Here is a 27,299-nt window from a genome sequence, read left to right as displayed (position 1 = left end):
GCAGGATGCGCGGAGAGCACGCTGTGATCAATGAGTCACGGAGACTCGGCTGATCACCGATCCTAGTAAGGGGCCGATCCTGGCCCCTTACCATGTGATCAGCTGTCAGCCAATAACAGCTAATCACATGATGTAAACAAAAGCTCGGTGTTCCTTTATTTTTTCTTCTCACACTGACAGCGTGAGGAGAAAAAAAAGCCGATCACCGGCTTATGTTAAAGGGACATCGGTCCCGAAGAGGAAGGATGTAAAGATCCCTCCTCTGTGCCATTCAGTACCCCCTGCCAGTGCCACCTTTCATTGTCACCTGCCAGTGCCCACAGTGCCCATGAGTGCCACCTATCAATGCCCATGAGTGCTACCTATCAATGCCCACAAGTGCGACCTATCAATGTCCACCAGTGGTGCCAATAAGTGCCACCTAGCAGTGTAAGCAATCAGTTCCCATCACTGCCACCCATCAGTGCCCATCACTGCCACCTCATCAGCGTACACCAATGAAGGAGAAAAATTACCTGTTTACACAATTTTATAACAAAATATAAAAAAACATTTTTTTAATTTTGGTCTTTTTCAATTTTTTTTTAAACAAAAAATAAAAACCGCAGAGGTGATCAAATACCAACGAAAGAAAGCTCTATTTGTGAGAAAAGAAATATAAAAATGTCATTTGGGTACAGTGTTGTATGGCCGCGTAATTGTCATTCAAAGTTCGTTAGCGCTGAAAATTAGTCTGGACAGGAGGTTTAAGTGCCCAGTAAGCAAGTGGTTAATAAAAACGTGAGCTACCAGGCCCTTAACTATAAACGCCTGTCTGATGTGGACTCACTGCACAAAAGAGCCTCTATCCACTAAACACCCCAATATCACAATAGATATTTGTGTTGCAGCAAGGTCCCGGACCACCAGAAGCCTAATGATGATCTCCAGAGTTAGGGACAGCTGACATCCTTCTATGTAGAGTGGGTTACGAGGTATGGTGGGTGCAGTGCAAGGTAGATTAATGAGCTCCAGACACTTCTTGAATACAAAGTGATTTATTGTCTCTTAAACATGACTAGTGTAGTCTGAATGTTCCCCCTATATTAAACATTACCCATACCTTCCCCTATTAGAAACGAGACCACACCATAGGTTGGAGTAAACTGGCCACAACAGCCTTTATTAAACATAACTCAAAAATTCACTCCAATAACTTGAAATATGAAAATATATATAAATATATATAAATATATAAATATAAATAACTTTATTAACATTAACCATATTAAATAACACCCACTTAAGCCAATACCAAATCACTGCGGTACACCTGACCAACTTCCCAAAGGCCTCCACCTGTGACCGGTCGGAGACAACTTCCGCCAGTGAACATAACCGTATTCCTTCCAACGTTCAGGAATACCCAGAGGGGCCGATCGTTTGATGAGCCCCCCACACCCTCAGATCCCTTCTGAGTACCTGTCTACCATCAGAAACCACCAGAAAACACACCGCCACAGCCCGAAAGGGTGACCCCCTCACCCTTGAGGGCCACCCCACACCCGAAAAGCTTTTTGTATCCCCTCCTGCAAACCCAACGACCAAAGGTCGATACCCACGTCCGAGAGGTGGACGCCATCCTTCCGAAGGTAAAGACCAACGTTCACCTCCAACTCCCGATGTCGAATCACGATGCCCCCGTTCTGCACCACAAACCTCCCCACCACCTTATTCACCCTGATCCTCGTCTTCTCAATACTGGCCAAGGACCTAGCCCACCGCCACACCGTTCTGGCCACAATGTCCGACCATACCAAAATGGTGCCCGGGAAAAGGACCCGCAGGCGCAAGACATCCGCCTTAATGTCCGCTAAAATATCCTTCACCTTCCGAACGCCCAGGTCGTTGCCCCCCGCGTGAACAACCAGCACATCCGGGGGCCTGTCCCTCAAAGCAAAGAGCTCCACCTCCCTCATGACACGCTCCCACCGCATACCCGGGAACCCCAACCACATCACCCTAGCCTCCCGCCGGGGGATACCCAATTGCCTGCCTGCTGGTAGAGAATCTCCTCTCCTGGCCCCCCAGCACACATACGAATGCCCCAGGATCCAAACGAGGCGTGGAGAACCTCCATCTGGAATAGAAACAAAAGAAATAACACAACAACCAATGTAACACACACACAAACACAGTACTCCCCCTAGAGATCACTATAACAGACCACACTCCCAGCCACCCCGAATCACCCCAGGACCAACTGCGGCCTTACATAGGAGCGGAACCTCCTCGACTCCCACCTACCAATCCGGCGAACAACCGCTTCCTCCAGCCCACACCGTGCAGCCTCCGTGGCCGCCCCGATCCGGAAAGAATGGGACGCGTAGTCCCGTGCATCCAGACCCACTGCCCGCAGGCATCGACGAAAAACCGACACAAACTGAAACCTGGATAGGAAAGAGCCCTCCGCATGCACCAAAAAGGGGCCCGACCCCGCAGGCCGCACCGTCCGGAAAGCCCGTACCGCCGCCACCGGGCACACAGCCGAGCCCGGCAAGGCCAGCAGCGTAATCGCCACACCCTTTCCCTGTTGGTCCGTCTTGGACCTACGCAACCGTATACTCACCCGATCAGCAACCACCTGTACATCCTGATCCCACAAACCCCCAGCCACCCGTTTCGAGCGGCACACCAACTCCCCAATCCTAAACGCCCCATAGAACGCCAACGAAAAAGCCGCCGTAAACAGAACGGTCTCGTAAGCAGAAGAACAAATACCCTCCAGCCGAGAACAAATTGCCACCAAATTATCAAACGACACCGGCCGGCACGCATCCCGACTCTCCTGATCCTTCCTGTACCCCTTCAACGTTTGCCGCACCCAAAAGTCCTTCGTCCCGTCCGGCTCACCCCACAACTTAAACAAAAAGGCCAACCCCGCCAACTTCCGCTCAATAGACGCAGGTGACAGACCCAACTCTATGTTACGGGCCACCCAGTACAAGACCACCCAGCGCTGGCCGGAGCCCCGACCAGCCACGCCAACCTCCCGCAGCAATGCCCACCATTCCGCCCACGCCCTAGAATAGGCGGACCACGTAGCCTCACTCAGTGACCTTTTTAACCAACCTGCGGCGATTCCAAGGGCAGCTCCCACATCCACCCGGGGCAGGGCGCCCCCGACTCCTCCGCTCCCGGCGCCAGCTGCCGGAACTTGTCCCACTGAAAGCGAGAAAGTGAGTCAGCCAAAGAATTCTCCACCCCAGGTATGTGCACCGCATAAACGTAAACATTGAGCCGTAAACACCGAAAAACCAGCTGCCTCAGCAGCCGGATGACAGGGGGCGAGGAAGCAGTCATCCGATTAATGACCTGGACCACCCCCAATTGATGCGCAACTTCAAATTACGAAACTCATCCCCCCACAGTTCCAAAGCCAACACCACCGGGAATAATTCAAGCAGAACCAAATTGCCCAACAACCCCTCGACCTCCCAGGAGCGCGGCCAAGGTTCGGCACTCCATCGTCCCCGAAAAAACGCCCCATAACCCGCAGACCCAGCCGCGTCAGTGACCAACTCCACGTCGAAATTGCTCACTGGCCCCGACATCCACATGGCCCGCCCGTTGTAAGATGCCAAAAATTCATGCCACGCCCGCAGATCCTCTCTGTGTTCCTTCCGCAACCGCACAAAATGGTTAGGACCGGTCACCCCGGCGGTGGCCCCCGACAGCCGTCGGCAGAACACACGGCCCATAGGGATGATCCGGCAAGCGAAATTCAGCTTGCCTAACAGGGACTGTAGGGCCCGAAGCTGAACCTTCTGCCGGCCCTGCATCCCCGCCAACTCTGCCTGCAGATCCCGTAATTTATTCTCTGGCAATCGAATCAATCACGATCCCCAAAAAACTCAATTCCGTAACCGGGCCTTCCGTCTTGTCCCCCGCCAACGGTACCCCAAACCTACCCGCAATGTGCTGCAACGTGGACAGAAGAACCGCACACACATTGGAGGCAGGCGGGCCCACGCACAGAAAGTCGTCCAAATAATGGATGACCGACTCCAGGCCCGAAACGTCCCTCACCACCCACTCTAAAAACGAGCTAAAAGACTCAAAATAGGCGCAGGAAATGGAACAGCCCATGGGCAGGCACAAATCCACATAGAACTTGTCCCGCCAATGGCACCCCAGCAGCCGGAAGCTGTCCGGGTGGACCGGCAGCAGCCGAAACGCCGATTCCACATCCGCCTTGGCCATAAGAGCCCCGCGACCATACCGCCTGACCCACCGAACCGCCGCATCAAAAGACGTGTAGGAAACCATACACGCGTCCGGGTCAATGAAATCGTTGACGACCCCCCTTTCGGAAAAGACAGATGATGAATCAAGCGAAACTTCCCCGGCTCCTTCTTAGGAACTACACCCAACGGGGAGACCACCAGGTCCCCCCATGGCCGTACTTCGAAAGGCCCGCCCATCCGGCCCAGCGCCACTTCCTTCCCCAATTTATCATCGACCACCCCCGGGTGATCCAACGCAGAGCGCAAGTTCCGGGCTATCGGTGGCACCCCTGACAGCGAACACGGAATCCTAAAACCGTCCCGAAAACCCGAAATCAACCCCCGCGCCGCCTCACCATCCGGATACCTATTTAGGAAAGGAAGCATCCTTCCCAGGTTTACCGGCGTCATCCCTTTTGTGACCGGCCTCGCCGGCGCGCTTACCCTTTTTGAAACAGCGGGAGAGGGCGTGGTTGCCGCCGCAGCCGGAGCACTCATGCTTGAACCGGCACGCGCCCCCGAATTTACAAGCCCCCTCATTAAAGGGCCAGCACACCCCCCACTTCTTTCCGGCCGGCAGTCCCGAGGACGACGTACTCCCGGCCCCCCCCTGAAGAAACGGAGTAGGCGTCCGCGCCGCAGACATAAGCCTCATCCAGAGGCTTATGTCCTTGTGATCCCAGCGCAGTTCCGCCCGCACCGCCTTACGTTGACGAAACTGCTCGTCATAGCGCAGCCACGCCAACCCCCCATACACCCGATAAGCCTCACCAATCGCGTCCAGATAACAGAACAACGCCGAGCAATGCTCGGGGTTCTTCTCCCCTATCACACTAGCCAAGATAGCGAACGCCTGAAGCCAATTCGCAAAGGTGCGCGGGATAAGCCGATACCTACGTTTTTCCTCGTCGTCCTTCTTGGAACTGTCCGGCTTGACCCTGTCCAAGTTAAACTTCTCGAGGGGGAGCAAAGAGAAAATCTCCACATACTCACCCTTGCCGATCTTGTCCTGCACCTCCTGCTTCAAATGTGTCCCCAACGGGCCCTCGAAGCAAACATATACTTCGCACCGGGCAGCATCCGCGAGCCTAACCACATCGGACCGCGCCCCCGGGTCCGTGGCCACTGGGGGAATCCCCGGGCCCCCCGCTCCCACGTCCACACCCCCGACGCCACCGCGGTCGGGGCGACCAGCATGGGCGCAGCACCGGACCCCCCGGCCCCGCCCCGTGACCCAGCCAAGGGCCCGCCTGTGGCGGCCCCGAGCCCCCAGCAAACCTGCCCACCAGGGCCTGCAACCCCTCCAACAGCTCCTGCAGCGGACCCGAGGGCCCCCCCGAGCCAACTGGCCCCGCCCCCCCGATGGACCAACCGAAACCCCCCCTAAACCGTCCCGGGACCCCGGGGCCCCAGAACCCCCCTGTGTCACCCCCATCAAACCCCGCAGTGCCTCCGTCAGCAATGCAGAATCAGGTAACTTACCTGGCCCCACTGGGGCCCCGCCGACCTGCACCGGTCCAGGCGCAGCAAAGGACACCTCCTCCTCCTGGGACAGCTCGCTCTCGGACCCGACCTCCCCAGCGCGCACCGGGGACGCCGCCATCCCCCTGTGCTACAAGCGGTCCTTCCGGTCCATGCGATCCGGAACAGCAGGCAAGGTCCGCAAACCCCCACCGCCCCCAGCATGCCGGCGTCTGAAACCGGCCCTGCCAGGCACCTTGGCGGCCCTCCGCGACCCGCCCCCCCCTCTAACATGCGGCCCCCCCGAGGCACCCCCCGCCCCCCCACCGCGCGGATCCCAGCCCCTGGGCCCGCAGGCCTCCCATCAACCGCCATGCGCACCCCCCCCTGAAGAACAGACCCCGAGCCACCCGCACTCCCCCCCTCCTCCACCGGGCCCCGTCCAGGCCCGGAGCCATTGCCGTGCAGCCGCGAAGCCCCGCCCCCCTCCGGTCGGCGGCGCAACGACCGCCCGGACCGGGGAGAGCCGAGAACCGGCCGTTTTGCCGGGGGGACCGACCGGTCATCCCCCGGGCTCCGGGAGTCACGAGGTGGCCGAGGTGCAGGCCCAGGAGAAAAACGCGCCGGAGGCCGAGACCTCCGCACGCGCAGCTGCACCTCACCTGTCCCGCCGACGTCCTCCTCGCCGTCCGCCAGGTCACCCACGCGGTCCCGCAGCCAATCCGCGCCGTGCACCTCCGCAGCCCGTCGCAGCCGCGCGAAGAGTCCCTCCAGGTCAGCCATTGCAGAGGAGCAGCGAAAAAACTGCCTCCTCTGTGTAACTTTGGGATCCGAATGATCCTCCAAGCCCCACCCTTCCCTTTTATATGGCCCCTCCCCTGCACTAAACTTGCTTCGTGCAAACTTTCCTCTTAGCTCCACCCACAAATCTTAACCCTATGTGTCCCTCATCCACACTGTCATGTCCAGCACTCCTTATCATTGCATTCCTATCCGTGCTTCTCTGAAGTGTGAGAGAGAGAGTTAAGGCCAGGACACCCTTTAGCAGTTGTAATGTTAATTGTCAGTCTCCGAGATCTCTACAGGTAGACAACCATGCAGGGAAAGGCATCTAGCAACCACATCTGCACTGCACGAGTAGGATCGCTGCCTCCTATGGCAACAGTCTTGTAACAGTTTCTAAAACAAGTTGTAACAAACTCCTTTACTTCCTCTACAGTCTCCTCTTGTAGATATTCAATCAACTGAGCTCCCAGTCTCTCTCTCTAGACTTGCTGATCCATGACCTGCGTGGCCCAATGTCCCCTTTCTTATTGTTAACCCCATAACACCTCTAGCCCCTTATCAACCTTTAATAATAATAATGAGACCACACCTTCTCTTTGGAGTAAACTGGCCACAACAGCCTTTTATTAACACACCGAAATTTTAACTCACTCCAAAGATATGTATATAAATATATAAATATATAAATATATATATACAACCATAAACAACATTTTAAACCAAAGTCCAGTCTGGTGATCTCTGACGGTGACCCACTTTATAACCAAAAACCAACCTCACTGCGGTACCATTAACATAACCAGGCCTCCAGCTGTGACCGCTCGGAGACAACCAATTCCTGCAGTGAAAAACACCCAGTATTCCGTCCAACGTTCGGGAATACCCCGGAGGGGCCCCATATTACTGATGAGCCCCCCCCACCCCTTTTAGATCACCTCCATTTACCGCCACCGTCAAAGACCACCAGAAAGATAACGCTGCAGCCCCCAATAGGGCCGTTTTCACTGTTGTGACGACCAAGCCTCTGTTCCTGAAAGAAAGAAAGAAAAACAACGACCAGCCAGATACCAATAACCTGAATGCTCAAACAACCCCACATTAGGGAGGGAGGGTGGGAAAGCTGCCTCCTCCTGTGAACTCTCCACGTGTACTGGCCCCGTCTAAGCTCCGCCCCCTTTTTATATGGCTCCGCCCCCCTCGCTTCTCTCAGTTAATTCCAAACTCCCTTGCTTCTGTTGGCTCCTAGGCACCAGGTCATGCCCGCCCCTCATTACCCCTCCCCTTGGGGGTCGGATCATTCCGTGGCTCCCTTGACCTGCGTGGCCCAATGTCCCCTTTCTTATTGTTAACCCCATAACACCTCTAGCCCCTTATCAACCTTTAATAATAATAATGAGACCACACCTTCTCTTTGGAGTAAACTGGCCACAACAGCCTTTTATTAACACACCGAAATTTTAACTCACTCCAAAGATATGTATATAAATATATAAATATATAAATATATATATACAACCATAAACAACATTTTAAACCAAAGTCCAGTCTGGTGATCTCTGACGGTGACCCACTTTATAACCAAAAACCAACCTCACTGCGGTACCATTAACATAACCAGGCCTGCAGCTGTGACCGCCCGGAGACAACCAATTCCTGCAGTGAAAAACACCCAGTATTCCGTCCAACGTTTGGGAATACCCCGGAGGGGCCCCATATTACTGATGAGCCCCCCACCCCTTTTAGATCACCTCCATTTACCGCCACCGTCAAAGACCACCAGAAAGATAACGCCACAGCCTGAAAGGGTGACCCCCCTTACCCTTGAGGGCAACCCCACACCCTCAAAGCAGTTTGAATGCCCCCTTGCAAACCCAGGGACCATAAGTCGATGCCGACATCCTTGAGATGTATGCCATCCCGTTTCAAATATAAGCCCACATTAGACTCCAGCTCCCTGTGTCTAATCACCAACCCTCCATTCTTGACCACGAACCTTCCCACCACCTTATTCACCCTGATCCGTGTCTTCTGGATACTTGCCACCGATCTAGCCCACCTCCACTTCGTCCGGGCCACAATGTCTGACCAGAGCAAAATCGTGTTCAGGAACCTCTCTCGGAGCCGCAGAAAATCCGCCTTTATGTCCACGAGCAGGTCCCGGACCTTACGCAACCCCAGGTCATTCCCCCCAGCATGGAGCACCAACACATCCGGGGGCCCGTCTAAAAGCACATGCCTGTCCACCACACCCATCACCCCGTCCCACTGCATGCCCGGGATTCCCAACCAATGCAACTCCGCTGCTCTCCTGGAAATCCCCAGCTGCCTCCCATCCGGCCTCATGTCACCTCTCCTGGCCCCCCAACATACATAAGAATGGCCCACGATCCAAACGAGGCGTGGTGCACCTCCATCTGAAACGAAAAACCACACACACGGACACTGAAACGGAGAGAAAACAAAACAAAACAAAACACATCAACCACCCAACCGTGCCGTCCCACAAGACACCAATCCCTCTGTAACCAAGTTGTCGATTTACCCTTTTTTTTTTTTTTTTTTTTTTTAGCTGTTACCCGCTCCCTGTATGGGGAACCCCACGCCAAACCAACCACCCCACCGCTATCACCCTACCGCCAACTGCGGCCTAATGTAGGACCTGAACCTACGCGACTCCCACCGACCTATCTTGCGCACAGATGCTTCGTCCAACCCGCACCGGGCTGCTTCCGTGGCCGCCCCGATGCGGAAGGAGTGTGAAGCATACTCCGCCTCCACTAAACCTCGATTCCGCAAACACCGCCGAAAAACCGACACAAACTGGAACCTCGACAAGAAGGACCCATCCTCGTGCATAAGGAACGGGCTTTCCCAGCCCGGCCTGACCCCCCGATACCCCTGAACAGCAGCAACCGGGCAAACCGGGGACCCAGGTAACTGAAACAACGAAACCTCCACACCCCGACCCCGCTGGTCAGTTTTCGATCGTCGGATAAGCAAACAAACCTTATCCCTTGCCACCTGCACGTCCTGATCCAACAGCCCTCCCGGTAGTTTTTTGGATGGGCTGACCAATTCACCCACCCTAAACGCCCCGTAAAACGCTAACGAAAAAGCCGTAGTAAACAGTCGCACCTCAAAACTAGACGTACAAATCGACCCCAATTCCGCGCATATGGCCACCAAAAGGTTGAACGTCACCGGACGCCGTCCGTCCCCCGCTTAATCTGTTTACGAAAACCCCGCAGCATCTGTCGCACCCAAAAGTCTTTAGTCCAATCCTCCGAACCCAACAGTTTAAAAAGAAACGACAAACCTGCCATTTTCTTGTCAATCGCGGCCGCTGAGCGCCCGCCCTCCATATTCCGGACCACAAAATACAGCACCAGTAAACGCCAGTCTCCGGCATCCCCGTCCGAGGACACCTCCTCCACCAACCCTTGCCATTCCCGCCATACCCTTTCGTATGCTGACCAGGTAGTCCCACTCACGGACCGCCGTATCCATCCCGCGGCGATTCCAAGGGCAGTGCCCACATCCACTCTGGGCAAGGGAGTCCGTCCACCGCCGCTCCAGGCGCCAGTTCCCTGAACTTGTCCCACTGGAAACGAGACAGTGAGTCAGCCAAGGAATTATCCACCCCTGGGATGTGAACGGCATAAATGAACACGTTTAAACGCAGGCACCGAAAGACTAAATGACGCAAAACTCGAATAACCGGGGGGGAAGACGCCGACATGCGATTCACCACCTGCACCACCCCCATGTTATCACAGTGAATTCGCAATTTCAAATCCCTGCACCTCTCCCCCCACAGCTCCAATGCGAGCACTATCGGGAAGAGTTCCAGTAACACCAAATTGCCCAGGAAACCTGCCTCCTTCCAGGAGCTCGGCCAAGGTGCCGCGCTCCATTCGAAAAAACGCACCATAACCCGTTGACCCGACCGCGTCGGTGACCAACTCCAGGTCGAAATTGCTCACCGGCCCGGCCATCCAGACTGCCCGGCCATTGTAAGAGGACAGGAAGTCATGCCACGCGCCCAAATCGTCCCTGTGTTCCTTCGTCAATCTAATGAAGTGCGTCGGTGCTTTTGCCCCGGCCGTCGCAGCCGACAGCCGTCGGCAAAACACCCTCCCCATAGGGATAATACGGCACGCAAAATTCAGTTTTCCAAGCAAGGACTGCAAGCTCTCCAACTGCACTTTCCGGCGACCCTGAACCTCCCGAATCTCCCTCTGCAGGCCCTCCAGTTTGTCCAACGGCAGCCTGCATTCCATGGCCTCCGAATCGATCACTATGCCCAAAAAGCTCAACACCTGCACAGGACCCTCCGTTTTTTCAGCCGCCAAAGGCACCCCAAAAATGCTCGCGATGTGCTGCAACGTGGAAAGAAGAATCGCACACACAGCCGAAGCCCGGGGGCCAATGCAGAGAAAATCGTCCAAATAATGAATGATCGATTCGAGGCCAGAGACATCCCTCACCACCCATTCCAAGAACGAGCTAAACTGTTCGAACACCGCACACGAAACGGAGCAGCCCATGGGCAAACACTTGTCCACGTAAAACTGCTCCCTCCAATGACAACCCAACAGTGGAAAACTGTCCGGGTGCACCGGAAGCAACCGGAACGCCGACTCAACGTCTGCCTTCGCCATAAGCGCCCCCCGGCCGTACTTCCGCACCCACCGGACCGCCGCGTCAAATGACGTATAAGACACCGTGCAGAACTCCGGATCAATGAAGTCATTGACTGAACCCCCCTTCGGGAAGGACAAGTGGTGAATGAGCCGGAACTTGTTCGGCTCCTTCTTGGGGACAACCTCCAGTGGAGACACCACAAGACACCCCCAAGGTTTTTTCTCAAAAGGACCCCCCATGCGACCCAGCGCAACCTCCTTACCCAACTTGTCATCCACTACCGACGGATGCAGTAGGGCCGACTTGAGGTTCCGTGCCAACGGCGGCACCACCTGCAGGTCACAAGGAATCCGGAAACCCACTCGGAAACCCTCCGCCAGCAGACGCGCCGCCTCCCCGTCCGGATACTTATTTAGGAAAGGAAGCATCCTTTCCACCTTCACCGGCGTCCTCCCTCTTGTGAGAAGCGTCTCCGGCCCGTTTTCCTTTCTTAAAGCACCGAGACAACGCGTGGGCCCCCCCGCAACCAGAACATTCGTGCTTGAACCTGCAGGCACCCCCGAACTTGCACGCACCCTCGTTGAACTGCCAGCAAACTCCCCACTTCTTTCCGGCCGACAGTCCTGAGGAGGTTGTACCCCCGCCCCCCCCCGAAAAAACGAAGGCGGGGCCCGGGCCGAGGACATCAGCCGCATCCAGAGGCTGATGTCCTTGTGATCCCACCGCAGTTCCTGACGCACCGCCTTTCGCTGCCGGAACTGTTCATCATACCGCAGCCACGCAACACCCCCGTACACCCTGTGGGCCTCTCCGATGGCGTCCATGTAGCAAAATAACGCCGAGCAGTGCTCGGGGTTCTTTTCCCCAATGACGCTCGCCAATATCGCGAATGCCTGCAACCAATTTGCAAACGTCCGCGGTATCAACCGGTAACGCCTCTTTTCCTCGTCATCCTTCTTGGTGTCATTAGGCTTGACCCGATCCAAATTGAACTTCTCTAACGGGAGCAGCGAGAATATCTCCACGTACTCACCTTTTGTAATCTTCTCCCGGACCTCCGGCTTCAGGTGCGCTCCAAGCGGGCCCTCGAAGCAGACGTACACCTCGCACCGTGCCGCATCCCCTATTCTGACCACGTCCGACCGACCCGTCGCCACCTCCGCGACCTTGTCACCACTGGCCCCCCCACTCGATGCCGGCCCCTCCACCCCGGGTACCGCGGGTTCAACCACCGCCGCAGGCACGGCCGCGGCCGCCCCCGGAATCGCACCCGACCCCCACGGTGCCGCCAGAGCAGGCGTGCCCGGAGCCCCCCCAAACCTCTCCACCAATGCCCGCAGGCCGTCCAGAAGCCCCTGCAGCTGCGGTGCGGGCGCCGGCATAGCCCCCTTGAACCACCCCCAGCAACCCCTGCAAAGCATCAGTCAAAACATTATGCATGGACTTACCGGGCCGACCAGGAACAGCTCCCACAGCCGCACTGCCGCTCTCCACCGCCGGATCTGCCACCTCGTCTTCCGTGGACAGCTCTCCTTCCGACCGCTCCGCCACGTCCGCCTCTGCTTGCGAAGGGAGCCCCCTGGGCGATCTCCCCCCAGAGGCCGCATCACTCCGGCGGCTGGAAAGGTGTGTCTCCACAGGGTGCGCACTCCCAGACCGGCGGTGAGGACCGGACCTGGGGTGCCCCCCCCGTACCGCCCTTCGCCTCCACGTGTCCCCCGCGGCGCCCCGCTTGGCCATCCGCCGGTCTGCGTCCCTTCCCCCCTGTCTCCAGCTTCCTCGCGACACTCCTGACGCCGTCTTCCGCCCCTGGCACCTCTTCCACCCGAACTCCGCTCGTGCTGGGGCCCCCCCCGAGCTCCCCCACGCGACTGGTTGCCGGGCTGCGAGACGGGGAACCAGCGCAGGTACTGCCTGTGGCCCCGCTCCCCGGGGCGGGCCGGCGGCGTGTCGACCGCCCTGAGCCCCGACACTCCTGCTGTCTCTTCTTCGCCGGGGGGACCGAGCCGTCCCTCCCCGGGCTCCGCCGGTCACGAGGTGGCCGAGGGGCGGGGCCTGGCAAAAATCGCGCCGGCGGCCGAGACCGCCGGGCCCGCTGTACAGTCCCTCCGCCGCTACCCCGCCTCAGCACTATCCCCCAGCAGCTCCTGCACCTGCCTGGTCAGCCATTCTGGTCCCCTCACCGCTGCCTGCGCCCTCAATCTCGCCAGCGCCGCCTCGATCGCCGCCATTTTGAGTGTGGAGGAGCAGTGAGAAAAGCTGCCTCCTCCTGTGAACTCTCCACGTGTACTGGCCCCGTCTAAGCTCCGCCCCCTTTTTATATGGCTCCGCCCCCCTCGCTTCTCTCAGTTAATTCCAAACTCCCTTGCTTCTGTTGGCTCCTAGGCACCAGGTCATGCCCGCCCCTCATTACCCCTCCCCTTGGGGGTCGGATCATTCCGTGGCTCCCTCTCCCACTGGATCCCCTGAGCTCTTCCAATCTTCTCACACAGAATCTTCCTCAAGTGTCACCACCCGCATCCCTGTTGGGTCCCTAGGTTGGCACTCAGATACTCCTGCTCGGTCCCTGGCATGACACACAATACTCCTCTGAAAGCGTCACCTCCACTGGCTGGGTCCCTGGCTTGGTGCCTGCTGAAGTTTCCCAATTCTTTGCTGTCCCTGGTTGGTGAGAATACCACTCTGGCACTTGCTTCAGCTATTCACAGTAGTCCCCTGTATCAAGGTGGATGGTCCCTTAGTAGCGACAGCATCCCCCTGACCTCCGACTAAGACAAGTTCTCTGGCTGACAAAACCGTTACTTCTGGTTGGACTGCAAGCCGCAGTCCTAACCCTACGCTGCTCTCTTGCTTCTGCATAGGCCCCTTAGACAGCCTAGCAGCCAGATGTCCCGGGGATAGGCCTCAGGTCTCTAGCCTATCAGCCCAGGGCAGTACAACACGTCTACCCAGACAGACGTTCAGATGGCACATACCCCGACCACTTGACTCCACCCAAATAAATAGGCTCTCCCAGCAGGTCAAGGGACCCAAGAAAATCTCTGCCCATTGGCTGAGCTACCCCATATACTCCTAATTTGTCCTTACAATGCCCTTGTCTTATCTAATGCCACAAGGTACCTGGCCACCTAGCGACAGAAGTGAGAAGTACAGCAATTCCAGAATTAGGGCAAAGTCAGTTAACCTCCTAGCAATTGGCCAAGGCAACTATCACTTGGCAAATAAATTTAAGAGCAACCCTGCCTAAACATCAGGGTGCTACATTGTTTCATATCTTACTTCCCTTTTTTTGTTGACATTGTATGTGCTTGTGGTCAGGGTCCCCCACATTACGTAATGTGGTATTGATAAGCTAAGGTACAGGGATTCTCACCTCCTACAAGTCACAGCTGGAAAAATTGGATAGAGATGGGTAAAAGATAAAGGTGAGTTTCATGTTTAAAAAAAACGTGTAAAGTTCCTGGCTGGAAAAACAGGCAGGCACATACACTATATTACCAAAAGTATTGGGACGCCTGCCTTTACAGGCACACAAACTTTAATGGCATCCTAGTCTTAGTCCATAGGGTTCATTATTGAGTTGGCCCACGCTTTGCAGCTATAACAGCTTCAACCCTTCTGGGAAGGCTGTCCACAAGGTTTAGGAGTGTGTCTATGGGAATGTTTGACCATTCTTTCAGAAGCGCGTGAGGCCAGGCACTGATGTTGGACGAGAAGGCCTATCTCACAGTCTCCGCTTTAATTCATCCCACAGCTGTTCTATTGTGATTGAGGTAGCTGAAAGGATGTGAGTTCAATAGGATCAACATCCCCCAAGGGCTGAGCAGGTGGCCTGCAGATCTTAGGGACAGCCGATACTGGTGCAGTTTGTGGGTGATGAGGGCAGGGGGCACTAGCAACTACTTCACTGTTCTCCCCACACATACATGCTTCTGGTCATCTCCCCTCAAACAGCACAGTGACAGATGGAGTCTTGGCCATCCTGTCTGAAAAGATATCTGAGATGGACAGTTCCTCTGCAGGGACTAGATTTAAGTGGGGGGTGTCTCTTGGGGCTCCCAGAGTGGTGCCTATCTTGAGATCTTGAGGGGTCAGATTAGGGCTGAAGAGCTCAGGAGACCAAGACCTCCTGACACATGAACAAATGTGGGCCAATAAGGATGTTATCAACCCAAAACCCTGCAGCCCAGTGGAGACCTGGGCCTAAAGCTACCTTGGACATTTGCTGCATGCATTTTGGAAAGTGATCTTTCCAGATCACCAATGGCTGCTGTTTGTTACAGACCAAGCACAAGAAACCAGGAGAAAGCTGTCCGAAGCTGGCAAAGCTCTGACTATTCTTCAGACAAGAACGTTTGCAGGAATGAGAAACATTCGTTCCCTCTGTACAGAGCTCTGTGTTGATTGTCAACACAGAGCCCTGGGCTGGGATTATACACAGCCGATTAGCAGGTCCGGGCCATGAATCATTGGCCGGGACTTGCTGACAGTCTCTCGCTGTGTGCAATCACAGGCGGTACATTGCAGGTGGGTGGTCCGCAAGTGGTTAATCAAAATTTTTCTTTCTTTCTTTTTTTCCGCAAAGAAGCAAATTCTCATTCACAAAACAGTTGGTCAACAAACTACAAACACTACAACCACATACGGACATTTAGATATACAAAATATGGATAACAAAATACAGCTCTTTAGGTTCAACTGTATACATTCCACAACATAAGCACCAATTGCCTAACTGTTAACCTGCACTTACAGTATCTGTTTCTACATTATCCTCCTTAATTATTTGTCACCTTGTATGGGGTTCTACTGCCCTTCCCTGTTACCCTAACCTGCACTTTGAGACCATCACCCATCTCCCATATCATTCCAGTTATTCCATAACAAGTGATATTTTTTGAGCATACCTCTGTTCATATGTATTTCTTTTTAAATGCTACTATTTTATTAAAGTGCTATTAAAGGTTATTTTTTTCCTTAAATAAAAAAACATGTTATTCTTACCTGCTCTGTGCAATGGTTTTGCACAGAGCAGCCCTGATCCTCCTCTTTTCGGATCCCCCAATGGTGCTCTTTGCTCCTCCTCTTCCCCGAATGCCCCCATAGCAAACTTTTTGATATGGGGCACTTGTGCATGCTTGCTCCCGAGCCCCACTCGGTATGTCCATAAGACATACAGAACGGTGCTCTGTCCCGTCCCCGCTCCTTCCTCACTGGCAGTGATTGATAGCAGCACTGCTGCCTCTGAGACAATGAGGAGCTAGAGACCCAGGAGAGCTGCTGGTCTCATGCACATAGCTGGATTGCAATTGGTCTTGTGTAAGTATTAGGGGAGGCTGCTGGGGAGCTGCATATTGAAGGCCTATGCAGGATGGTGAAAAACCTTCAACCTTTAGAACCACTTTATGTTCTGTAACCCAATAATGTGTATTGGAGGCATTGTTAGTTATCCATAGCAATATTATTACTCTCCATGCTGCAAAGAGAGATCTCTGCACTGCAGTAAGAGGTAAATTGTCCTATCCAGAAGGGTCAACATACCCAAAAATACAGACAAGCAGGAAATTACTAATAGATGTGTTATTTACCTGCTTAATTTTAAAAATGACTGCATCCCAAAATCCTACTAATTTTGGACATGTCCACAACAAATACACCAGATCACCTGGTTCCACATCCCATTTATGATATTTTGCAGTGTTTTTCTGTCTGATAAAATATAAAAATATTTGTGTTGTATATATGCAATGAAGAATACATTTTTTTATTTATCTATGTGAAGGGGAAAGAGAGACAGATTAAAAATGGGAGGCACAGTGGTGTAGTGGGTAGCACTCTCACCTAGCAATAAGAAGGGTCACTGGTTCAAACCCCAACCACACCACAACACTAGCTACCTGGAGTTTGCATGTTCTCCCTGTGCCTGTGTGGGTTTCCTTCCACAATCCAACGACATGCAGGTAGGTTAATTGACTTCTGTCCAAAATTGGCCCTAGTATATGAATGGGGACCTTGGATCATGGGCTCCTTGAGAGTAGGGACTGATGTGAGTGTGCAACGTACAGGGATAGGGACAATTGTAGACACTCACTCAGGATGGACTGGTGTCTTTATTCAACCTCACTAACTATGAAAAATTACAAAGTACTTGCTCACATATTTCCTGAGAATATCACCCAGATCCTCCTCCCATTTGACATGCAGTCTAATGCCCCGTACACACGGTTGGATTTTCCAAAGTAAAATGTTCGATGGGAGCTTTTTGTTGGAAATTCCGACCGTGTGTAGGCTCCATTGGACATTTTCCATCAGAATTTCCGTCACACAAAATTTATGATCTGGATCTCAAAATTTCCGACAACAAAATCCGTTGTCGGAAATTCTGATCGTGTGTACACAATTCCGACGCACAAAGTTCCACGCATGCTCGGAAAAAAGCAGAAGAGCAGCACTGGCTATTGAACTTTTTTCTTGGCTCGTCGTGCAAGTTGTACGTCACTTGACGTTCGCAATTTCTGACCAACTTTGTGTGACCGTGTATATGCAAGACGAGTTTGAGCCAACATCCGTCAGAAAAAATCCATGGATTTTGTTGTTGGAATGTCTGATCAATGTCTGATCGTGTGTACGGGGCATAAGAGGGTTAATACCCTAAAATGTATTTAATAAATGGCCATATAAAGATGAAATCAAACCTTTAATATTATGCAAATGAATCTCTGTATCTATTATCCCAATTTCATCAATCATAGATCATGTTATCCCAAACTGAGTGTGGACCGTAAAAACATTCTTGTATTAACCCCTTCCCACTGACCACACACATACAGTACGAGGAGAGGCTAATACGTTCTTACCCTCCCCAAGATCCAGACGTGCTAGGGATCTGAAATTTAGTCCACTGACTCTTCCTTCTCTACATATCCACCTCCTATGGTTACACACTACACATTTAAAATACCATCTGCGTAGAAGTATGCCGATTTTGAAGAAAACCAGCTATCAGCTTCAGTAATGACTGCCTCCTCATTGTGGAAACGTCTTCCCCATAAATGTTTCTTCATATTTGGAAACAGGAAGAAGTCTGAAGGTGCCAGGTCAGGTGAGTAAGGTGAATTGGGCAAAGATTCATAACCACAATCATGAACAAAATGCTTTGCTGGGAACCCAATGCGCAGCCACTTTGCTCATATGTAAAATGTTCTGTAATATGTTGTAAACTGACACCCAACTAATGTTCACCTCCCTAGCTAAGAAATTATTAACCACACGTCTATCTTCAAGTAATAGTTGCTCAACTTTCGCCACCACACTTGGTTCCGTGGTAGATGACAGACGATGTTCCCTTGTGCCACCCTGCATATTTGTGCAGCCTAGGCTTGTGCAATTCGTTTCGTAACGAATCGAAATTCGGCCGAATTTTGCATCTTTCGGACATTCGGATGCATCCGAATGTCCGAATAAAAAAATAACAAATTACAACGAATACGAAAGAAATATAACGAATGAATTCGAATGAATTCGACATGATTCAAAATTATTTCAACCGCATTCGAAATTATTTCAATATGATTCGACATTATTTCAACTGCATTTGAAATGATTTCAACATGATTCGACATTATTTCAACCGCATTCAAAAATATTTTGGGACCCGACTTTATGGCCATGTATCTCGGGGTCACTTGGTGCTAGACACTTCAAATTTGGATACGTTGTAGTGCTAGTATTATTGTGTTTTCTAGCTATAAGTGACCCCGAGATATGTGGCCCCAAAATCGGGTCGCAAAATGTTATTAGTTATTAGAGCAGAGAATGACATTTTGCGACCCAATTGTGGGGCCACATATCTCGGGGTCACATATAGCTAGAAACCCCAAATTTGGTATGCAAACACAATGGTACTAGCACTACTACATATCCAAATTTGAAGTGTCTAGCACCAAGTGACCCCGAGATACATGGGCCTAAATTCGGGTCACAAAATATTTTCGAATGCGGTTGAAATAATGTCGAATCATGTTGAAATCATTTCGAATCCGGTAGAAATATTTTCGAATTTCGTTGAAATATTTTCGAATGTGCCCGATTTTTCGAATTCGGTAGAAAACTAAATGAAATCCGAAAACGAATTTAAGGAAGTTAACGAATATAACTAAACGAAATTAATGAATTAACGAATTAAAACGAAACGAAACTAAACAAATTTTTTCCTTTTGCACATGTCTAGTGCAGCCACACTTGGATTCTCTCTTCCATTGTCTGACAGTCTCAAATGATGGACAATCCTCTCCATACACAGCTGACATCTCTTCATGGATTATTTGGGCAGATTTCCCTTCAAAATGGAGGAATCTAATCACGGCTCGGTATTCAACTTTGTCTGGCATGACACCTATTCCATTTCTCTTGGCTCCAACTGTGATTCACCACTACCTACAAAACCAAAAATTAGCATGCATATTACTAAGATGTTCACCTATAAACCTGCAAAATTTCAGATCCCTAGCACATCTAGGTTATATTGGTGAGGATAAGAACTTATTGGCCTCCCCTCATATATATGGGGCCTCAGGGAAGTGGGTTTTTCTCAGTGGGACCACATATGATTAACCACTACCTACAAAAACAAAAATTTGCATGCATATTACTAAGATATTCACCTATAAAACTCCAAAATTTCAGATCCCTATCTAGCTTATCATGGTGATGGAAAGAACTTATTGGCCTCCCCTTGTATATGTGGCCTCAGGGAAATGGGTTTTTCTCAGTGGGGCCACATATATGCATATCTCCCTTTGTGCTGGGTGCGCGCCACACAGCGTGCTCGAATTACAGAGATTGGGCTCTCACCGAGAGCTGCGGGTCTTGTCCTAACGTAACGACCGAGACATGGGAATATTGGTTCTGGGTCACCTGATTGCTGTGATAGCCTCTGAAAAAAAAAGAAAAGAAAAAAAGAACAATATCAAGGTGTATCACTGTGTTTTAGGCAGCATAAAAAAGAAAAAATGGGCACCATTGTTTCTGGGCTGTACTACAGGTACAACTAACATACACGAATGTGATATTGCTGCACACCTCAGGAGCAGAAGAAATGATTCTGGTTATACAGCTAAGTTTATAAAAAACTATTTTTTTTACTATTTTGGGGCAGTTTTCCTTTGATAATTAAAAAAAAAATCAGGAGATATCCACTAGCATTTACCACCAAATTAAATCTCAATGTGTCCTGAAAAATACAAGGCATAATCCACCTGGATAGACAAAGTAGTTGTGATGATATGCAGTTGCTGAATTATTTGAATTGACACCCATACCCAACCGGGTAATTAAATCTTCTATGTACCCTAATGCCGTGTACACACAAGCTTTTTTTCTGTCGGAATAAACTCTGAAGGTTTCTCTGACGGAATTCCGCTCAAGCTGTCTTGCATACACACGGTCACACCAAAGTCTGACCGTCAAGAACGCGGTGACATACAACACATATGACGGGACTAGAAAAAGGAAGTTCAATAGCCAGTAGCCAATAGCTTCTGTCTCGTACTTGCTTTAGAGCATGCATCGTTTTTAATGCGTTGGAACAGCATAAAGACGAGCGGTTTTCCCAATAGGGATTGGTTCCATCGGAAAAATTTAGAACATGTTCTTTTTCTAGGTCTGTCAGAATTTTCGACGTAAATATTCTGATGGGGCATACACACAATCGGAATAAACGATGAAAAGCTCCCGTCAGACTTTTTCTGTCAGAAATTCCGCTCGTGTGTACACGGCATCAAACTTGTAATTTCTTTGTTCTCCCAGATGGGGTCAACTTTGAGGTTTTTTTTCCATAGTTACATAGTTAGTCTGATTGAAAAAAGACACAAGTTCATATAGTTCAACCAATTTTCATTCATTCATTTTTCGAGCACTCGAGTAAAGAATATTTTTTGAGCACTGCCATACTTTCGGTAAAGACATATGGCTTTGTGTAGAGAAGGGGTTCCAATGCTAACAAATGGTTAAATATATAAATATAAGAAATAAATAGCTTACTATGGAGTATGTATAATGCCGCGTACACACGATTGGATAATTCACCCGTGTGTGGGCTCCGGCTGACTTTTTCTTCCCAAAAGTCCGGTGGACTTAGAAAGAAGCCTTCACTCAAAATTGCCGCCCGTCTGTGTGCTAGTTCGCCGGACTTTCAAATGAATGGACTTGCTCACACATGGAGTAAAGTCTGTTCATTTTGAACGTGACTCCAGGTAGACGGGACTAGCGAAGGAAGTCAATGTCACCGCCTCCATCAGCGAGATTGACACCTTGCTAGCCCGTTGCCTGGTATGGATTTTAAGGGGAACCCCTACCCCGAAAAAACGGTGTGGGGGTCCCCCCAAGCATATTGTCCCCATGTTGATGAGGACAAAGGCCTCTTCCCGACAACCCTGGCCGTTGGTTGTCGGGGTCTGAGGTCGGGAGGCTTATCGGAATCCCGCAGCCCCCTTTAATAAGGGGGCCCACAGATCCCGGCCCCCCACCCTATGTGAATGAGTATGGGGTACATGGTACCCCTACCCATTCACCTGAGGGAAAAAGTGTTAATAAAAAATACACAACACAGTTTTTTAAAGTTTATTAGATAGCTCCGGGGGTCTTCTTCCAACTTCGGGAGTCTTCTCGCGGGGCTCCTCCGCTATCTTCTGCTCTTTTACCACTCTTTTACTAGTGGAGGAGCCCGGCTTTCTCTTTCATCGCCGCCGTCCTGGGGTCTTCTTTGGACTTTGGGGGTCTTGTCCTGCTCTTTGGTTCTTCTGCCAGACTCCGCTATCTTCTTCCAGGAAGAGGCCCTTGTCCTCATCAACATGCTTTGGGGTGGGGGAGCCGCAGGTCCCCCCCTCCCCAAAGCAGCCCAATGCACCCACCCCCCATGTTGAGGGCACGCGGCCTGGTACGGTTCAGGAGGGGGGGCGCACGCTCATCCCCACCCCCTTTCCTGACCGGCCAGGCTGCGTGCTCAGATAAGGGTCTGGTATTGACTTTGGGGGGGACCCCCACGCCATTTTTTCGGTGTAAGAGTTCACCTTAAAATCCATACCAGGCGCCAGGGCTAGCAAGGTGTCAATCTCACTGATGGAGGCGGCGACATTGACTTCCTTCGCTAGTCTCATCGTACCTCAAGTCACGTTCAAAATGAACGGACTTTACTCCGTGTGTGAGCAAGTCCATTCATTTGAAAAGTCAGACGGACCTCCGTCAAAAGTTCGGCAGATTGTCCGCCGGACCTAGTCTGCCGGAAAAGTCAGTTCGTGTGTGGGCAAGTCTGCTCGGTCGGAAAGTCCGGCGGGCCTCCACTGCAAAGTCTGCCGGATTGTCCGCCAGGCAGTCTGATCGTGTGTACGCAGCATAAGAAGCACAGTTGTTTTGGCTTCCCTCTAGCAAGGTGATATAGCTAGGATGCCAAAAAATATGGACATACTTGAGCAGAGGGGCTCTGAACAAATTTGAGAAGGTTTTGGGGGTGGGGGGGGTGGCTTCCATGGATAATACGGAAGGGCGATTGTTTTGAAGGGCTAGAAGATTAGTGAGTGATTGAAGAATTTACACACTGCACAGTTAGGGATGTGTAACTCTCCTTAATTAAACCATGTCACTATGGGGCGGGGGGAGCAGGGGGTCGAGGGGAAATAACCATTCCCCGAAAGACATCTGATAGAACGCGGGGGAGCCGTGGAATTGTATCCTTCTGTCCATTGCCTCCGGCTGGAGGTAGGAATGTTTGTATACCTGTCTAGGCAAAGTTAGGGGGGATGTACCACAAGTTTCTGTGAGAACTTTTATGTTGTATTGTTTTTCTGTAGTGTACCGGCAAGTTTGTGGCCGGTTGCAGCCCACATTGTGTGGCTTGTTATAATATGTATTGTATAAAACAAAATAAAAATAATAAAAAAAAAAATATGGGCCAGGGTTTGATAGAGCAAAACCACCTAACTTCTTCCTCTCCATTTATATGTTCCTGATTTTAAACAAAAAATATGTTTTTAAAGTTGTGGTTAGTTCCTTACATAATATAGCACTGAACTCGTGTAGAAGTGTTGCCTAACATTTTAGGGCTTACCCATGAAGCCTATTTGTATTTCTGAATGTCTGCAATATGGAAATATTGCAATGTTCTACAGAAATTGAGAACATATACCAGTCTAATAAGAGAACCTTCTGACGGTGTCAGACGATTAAAGCATATCTCTCAAACCGGTTTTCAAGATCAGGTAAGTAATACATGAAAAGCTTTTCTTTATTTCACTTGTTTCAGTAAGGTTAGCAAGTTGTATGTTATCACTTGTTGCAGCATGTCTATAAGTAACCCAGAGAAAAAAAGAAAATATGTTTTTTGTTTTTTTTCCACACGTTTAACCACTTAAGGACCAGAAGGCCATTTTTTGCGATACGGCACTGCGTTATTTTAACTGACAGTTGCACTTTCTTTTGGTGCTATTTGATCATCTTTGCATCTTTGTTTTTATTTTTTTAACTGAAAAACAAAAAATGCCGACACTTTAGAAAAAAAATATATATTTTTTTTACTTTTCGTTATAATACATATCCAATAAAAATGTAAAAGAAAATATCTTCATCAGTTTAGGCCAATATGTATTCTACTATATATTACTGGTTAAAAAAAATCGCAATAAGCATATATTGAATGGTTTGCGCAAAAGTTATAGTGTCTACAAATTTGGGGATAAATTTATGGCATTTTTATTATTATTTTTTTTTTACTAGGAATGGCGGTGATCAACGTTTTTTAGCGGGACTGTAACATTGTGGCGAACAGATCAGACACTTTTGACACTTTTTCGGGACCAGTGACGTTATTATAGTGATCAGAGCTAAAAATATACACTGATCACTGTATAAATGACACTGCCAGGGAAGAGGTTAACACTAGGGAGCAATCAAAAGGTTAAGTGTGTCCTAGGGAGGTGTTTATAACTGTGGGGGGAGTGCATAGCTTCCAACTGTCCCTTATTTCGAGGTACTGTCCCTCACTTGGAGCAATGTCCCTCTGTCCCTTTTACCACCTCATTTGTCCCTCATTTTGGTCTGATCTATATAGTTGTATACAAAATGCATTTTTTATCTATCAAAAAGTGTTTTCAAGTGCTAAACCTTTCATCTGATTTCTAAATTGCTGCATTTGTAAATTTCAAAAGCCAATATAAAGGAATAGTAGTGGTAAAGAAAAGCACTTGTGGGTTTAACCAATCTTGTTTTTTGTACAATTCTCCTTTTAAGGGGTGTGGCAAGAGGTGTATCCTATGCCTGCATACTTTTGCTGATAGGTGATCCTCATTCCCATCTCAAAAAGAGGTGTTTCTAACTGTGGGGGGAGGGGACTGACTGGGAGTACAGAGAGATTGCGGTTCCTGATCACTAGGAACAGATGATCTCTCTGTACTCCCCTGTCAGAACAGGGATCTGCTTTGTTTACAAAGACAGATCCCCATTCTGTCTCTCTAAAGAGCGATTAAGGGTGGCCAGCGGACATCGCAGCCGCCGGACACGCTCATCGGCTCCCCCACAGTCGCACACGCCCGCAGTGTCTCCTGCACGAAACGACATATGGGTACGTAGTTTCACGCAATTGGGCTGCCCTGCCACGGTATATATGCGGTTGGAGGTCCTTAAGTGGTTAAAGTAAATTAGAATTTGTTTAGGTGAGCAAAAAAGATGATCCTAATTATGATCTTCTCTTATTTGTTTCTCTTTGGTCTATTAAATAAACAATTGTAAGGGTTTTGCTATATCTGTTTAATAAGTAAAAAAAAATCCCCTGTGCTGTACTGTTAGCATTTTTACGAGTTCTCTATGTGGTCTACAAAACAACTCAACCTGTGTTATGAAAATAAAGAGAGGTGGAGGTTTTCTGTAGTGCTAATACACTTATGCCACATACACACGATCAGACTATCCGGCGGACAATTTTGAGTCAAGACTTCTTTCAAAGTCCGCCAAACTTTTGGGAATAAAAAGTCCGCCGGAGCCCATACACGGGCGAATTGCCCGGCAGACTCTGGATAGTCCGATCGTGTGTACACGGCATTACTGTCCTAAGTTGACAGCGCAGCTACTAGTAAGACACAGTACAGTGAGTCTTGTCACAGGAAGTGTATTATTGGCAGGATCACCATGAGAAAAGAAGGGACAACGGATTCTGAAAAAAGAAAAGGAATGCAACTACCACATCTAAGTACCAGTAAGCTGCAATATAGTATTTTTACACTCTAACTATTAAAGGTTAATTTTTTTAGGTTGCAGACTCTTGGAATGTCAATCTCAACTGAGAATTCAACTGATTGTAAACCACAGCCCATTAACAACTTCATCCCCATCTTCATGAGTTTCACCTTTTTAATTGGCTTTGTGCTGAACTGCATCAGTTTATGGATTTTCTGGTTCAAGGTAAAACCGTGGAACGCAATGGTAATTCTCCAGTTCAACTTGGCCCTCTCAGATGTCATCATCACCCCAGCAGGTCCCTTGATTGTTATTTACTACCTGAAAAATGACTGGACCTTTGGATTGCTGCTCTGCAAGTTCAAGGTCTTCTTGCTCAGCACTAACATGTATGGAAGCATCTACTTCCTCACCATAATCAGTATACATCGATACTTTACCATTGCCCACAGTAACAAAGGATCAGCCTTGGCCAGAAAAACATTCATTAAAAAACTTTGCTTCTTCATCTGGGGTTGTCTGTTATGTCAAGGCATTCCATTTTTCTTTGTCCTTAAAATTACTGAAGTCCAAGGAATTAAAAAATGTCTTAGCTTCCATAAAAACGAACAACCCTCTTTATTTTTTGCCTGGAATTGGGTCATTCTATTTTCTGGCCTTATTATTCCTCTTTCTATAACGTTGGTCTGCTACAGCCTGCTAATTCGATATATGCGAAAAGTCAACCCAATAAACACCTTTAGCAAAGTCATGGTGTCCAAGTCAGTGCGGACTATTTCCATCTCCCTTATAATATTCATAATCTGCTTCATCCCTGTCCACATCACCAGAACAATAGGTGTCACCATCATGTTGTTTTTCCCAAATTTGTGTTTTTTGGTGGAAAGCGTTGAGGTTGCTCATTACTTCACGTGGATGCTGTCAGGAACAAATTATTGTTTGGATCCCATACTGTACTGTTTTGCTTCCAGAAGATTTAAATACACATTCACAAGTTGGTGTACTTTTCTACAGAGACAGCCTCAGAACAACATTACAGAAGATTCTCAGGGTAATCAGCTTGAGACACCTTCAGATACTCACTGCTCTGGTCCTTATCTGACATCACAAATAACATACCCAGGGTCTGGGTCAACTGAACGTGGAAAATGAATACAGATTTACAGACTAAATCCAGATAAAAGCTATAAAATATGTCAGTTTTGTGGAAAAATATGTGGAATGAATACGTGGAAAACATGGAGAAATACAAATATGTTGTTATGCTTGTTCTAGATCGGGGGTCTCAAAACTGCGGCCCGAGGGCCAGATGTGGCCATTTGATAGTCTTTATCCGGCCCTTGAGGCACTATTCCTCCCACTGACACCAACAAGGGGGCACTATATCTTCCACTGCTGCCAACGATGGGATACAATTCCTCCTAATGATAGGGGCACTACTCCTCCTCCTACTGACCACCAACCCTGAGGCCATATTTATTCTCACTGATGCTGGACCTTTTCTGTACCCACTCGCCACAATCTGGCCCTCCTAAATTCTGAAGGACAATAAACTGGCCCTTTGAAAAGTTTGGAGACCCCTGTTCTAGATCATGAAGCTAGATAGATCTAGACATGTGCAGAGTGAAATATTTTGTTTCGGAATTTCGTTTTCGTCTGAAAAATAAATGTATTTAGTTACTCCTGAAATTTGTTTTTATTTATTTCGTTTTTCGTTCAAAAATTGCATTCATCCAAAAATACACATGAATTACAGTCGAATCTGTCTTTGAAGGCTTATGGTGTCTGTTGAATGTATAAGGCTAGGTTCACACTATTGCGATGCGGGAACGCCGCGAATCCGCAGCGTTTTCCCGCATCGCATACCTCCCGCCGGCAGTTCACACTGCCCTATGCGGACGGCTGGGGGTGTCAATGTTA

At 49.9% G+C, this 27,299-nt stretch overlaps 1 protein-coding gene across 2 annotated transcripts in view; it reads left to right on the top strand.

Moving 5' to 3' along the window:
- LOC143974484 (P2Y purinoceptor 4-like) overlaps positions 1-27,068 on the top strand; it is a 33,655-nt gene extending 6,587 nt beyond the window's left edge. Inside the window, exons 1-2 of one of the 2 annotated variants that reach the window (XM_077475945.1) lie at positions 23,234-23,410; positions 25,454-27,068. In XM_077475945.1, the coding sequence (XP_077332071.1) occupies positions 25,470-26,531 (1,062 nt within the window). In that variant the 5' untranslated portion in view covers positions 23,234-23,410; positions 25,454-25,469 and the 3' untranslated portion in view covers positions 26,532-27,068. Of the gene's footprint in view, positions 1-23,233; positions 23,411-25,453 lie in introns of those variants that run through there. The other variant, XM_077475953.1, reaches the window with a different exon arrangement.
- The last annotated feature ends 231 nt before the right edge of the window (positions 27,069-27,299 follow it).

The sequence above is a fragment of the Lithobates pipiens genome, unplaced genomic scaffold, assembly GCF_037356315.1.
Source record: "Lithobates pipiens isolate NorthernLeopardFrog02 unplaced genomic scaffold, aLitPip1_a1.2 Scaffold_1, whole genome shotgun sequence".
Taxonomy (NCBI): domain Eukaryota; kingdom Metazoa; phylum Chordata; class Amphibia; order Anura; family Ranidae; genus Lithobates; species Lithobates pipiens.
Note: the sequence above shows the minus strand (reverse complement) of the source record. Positions and strands in the feature narration are given on the sequence as shown.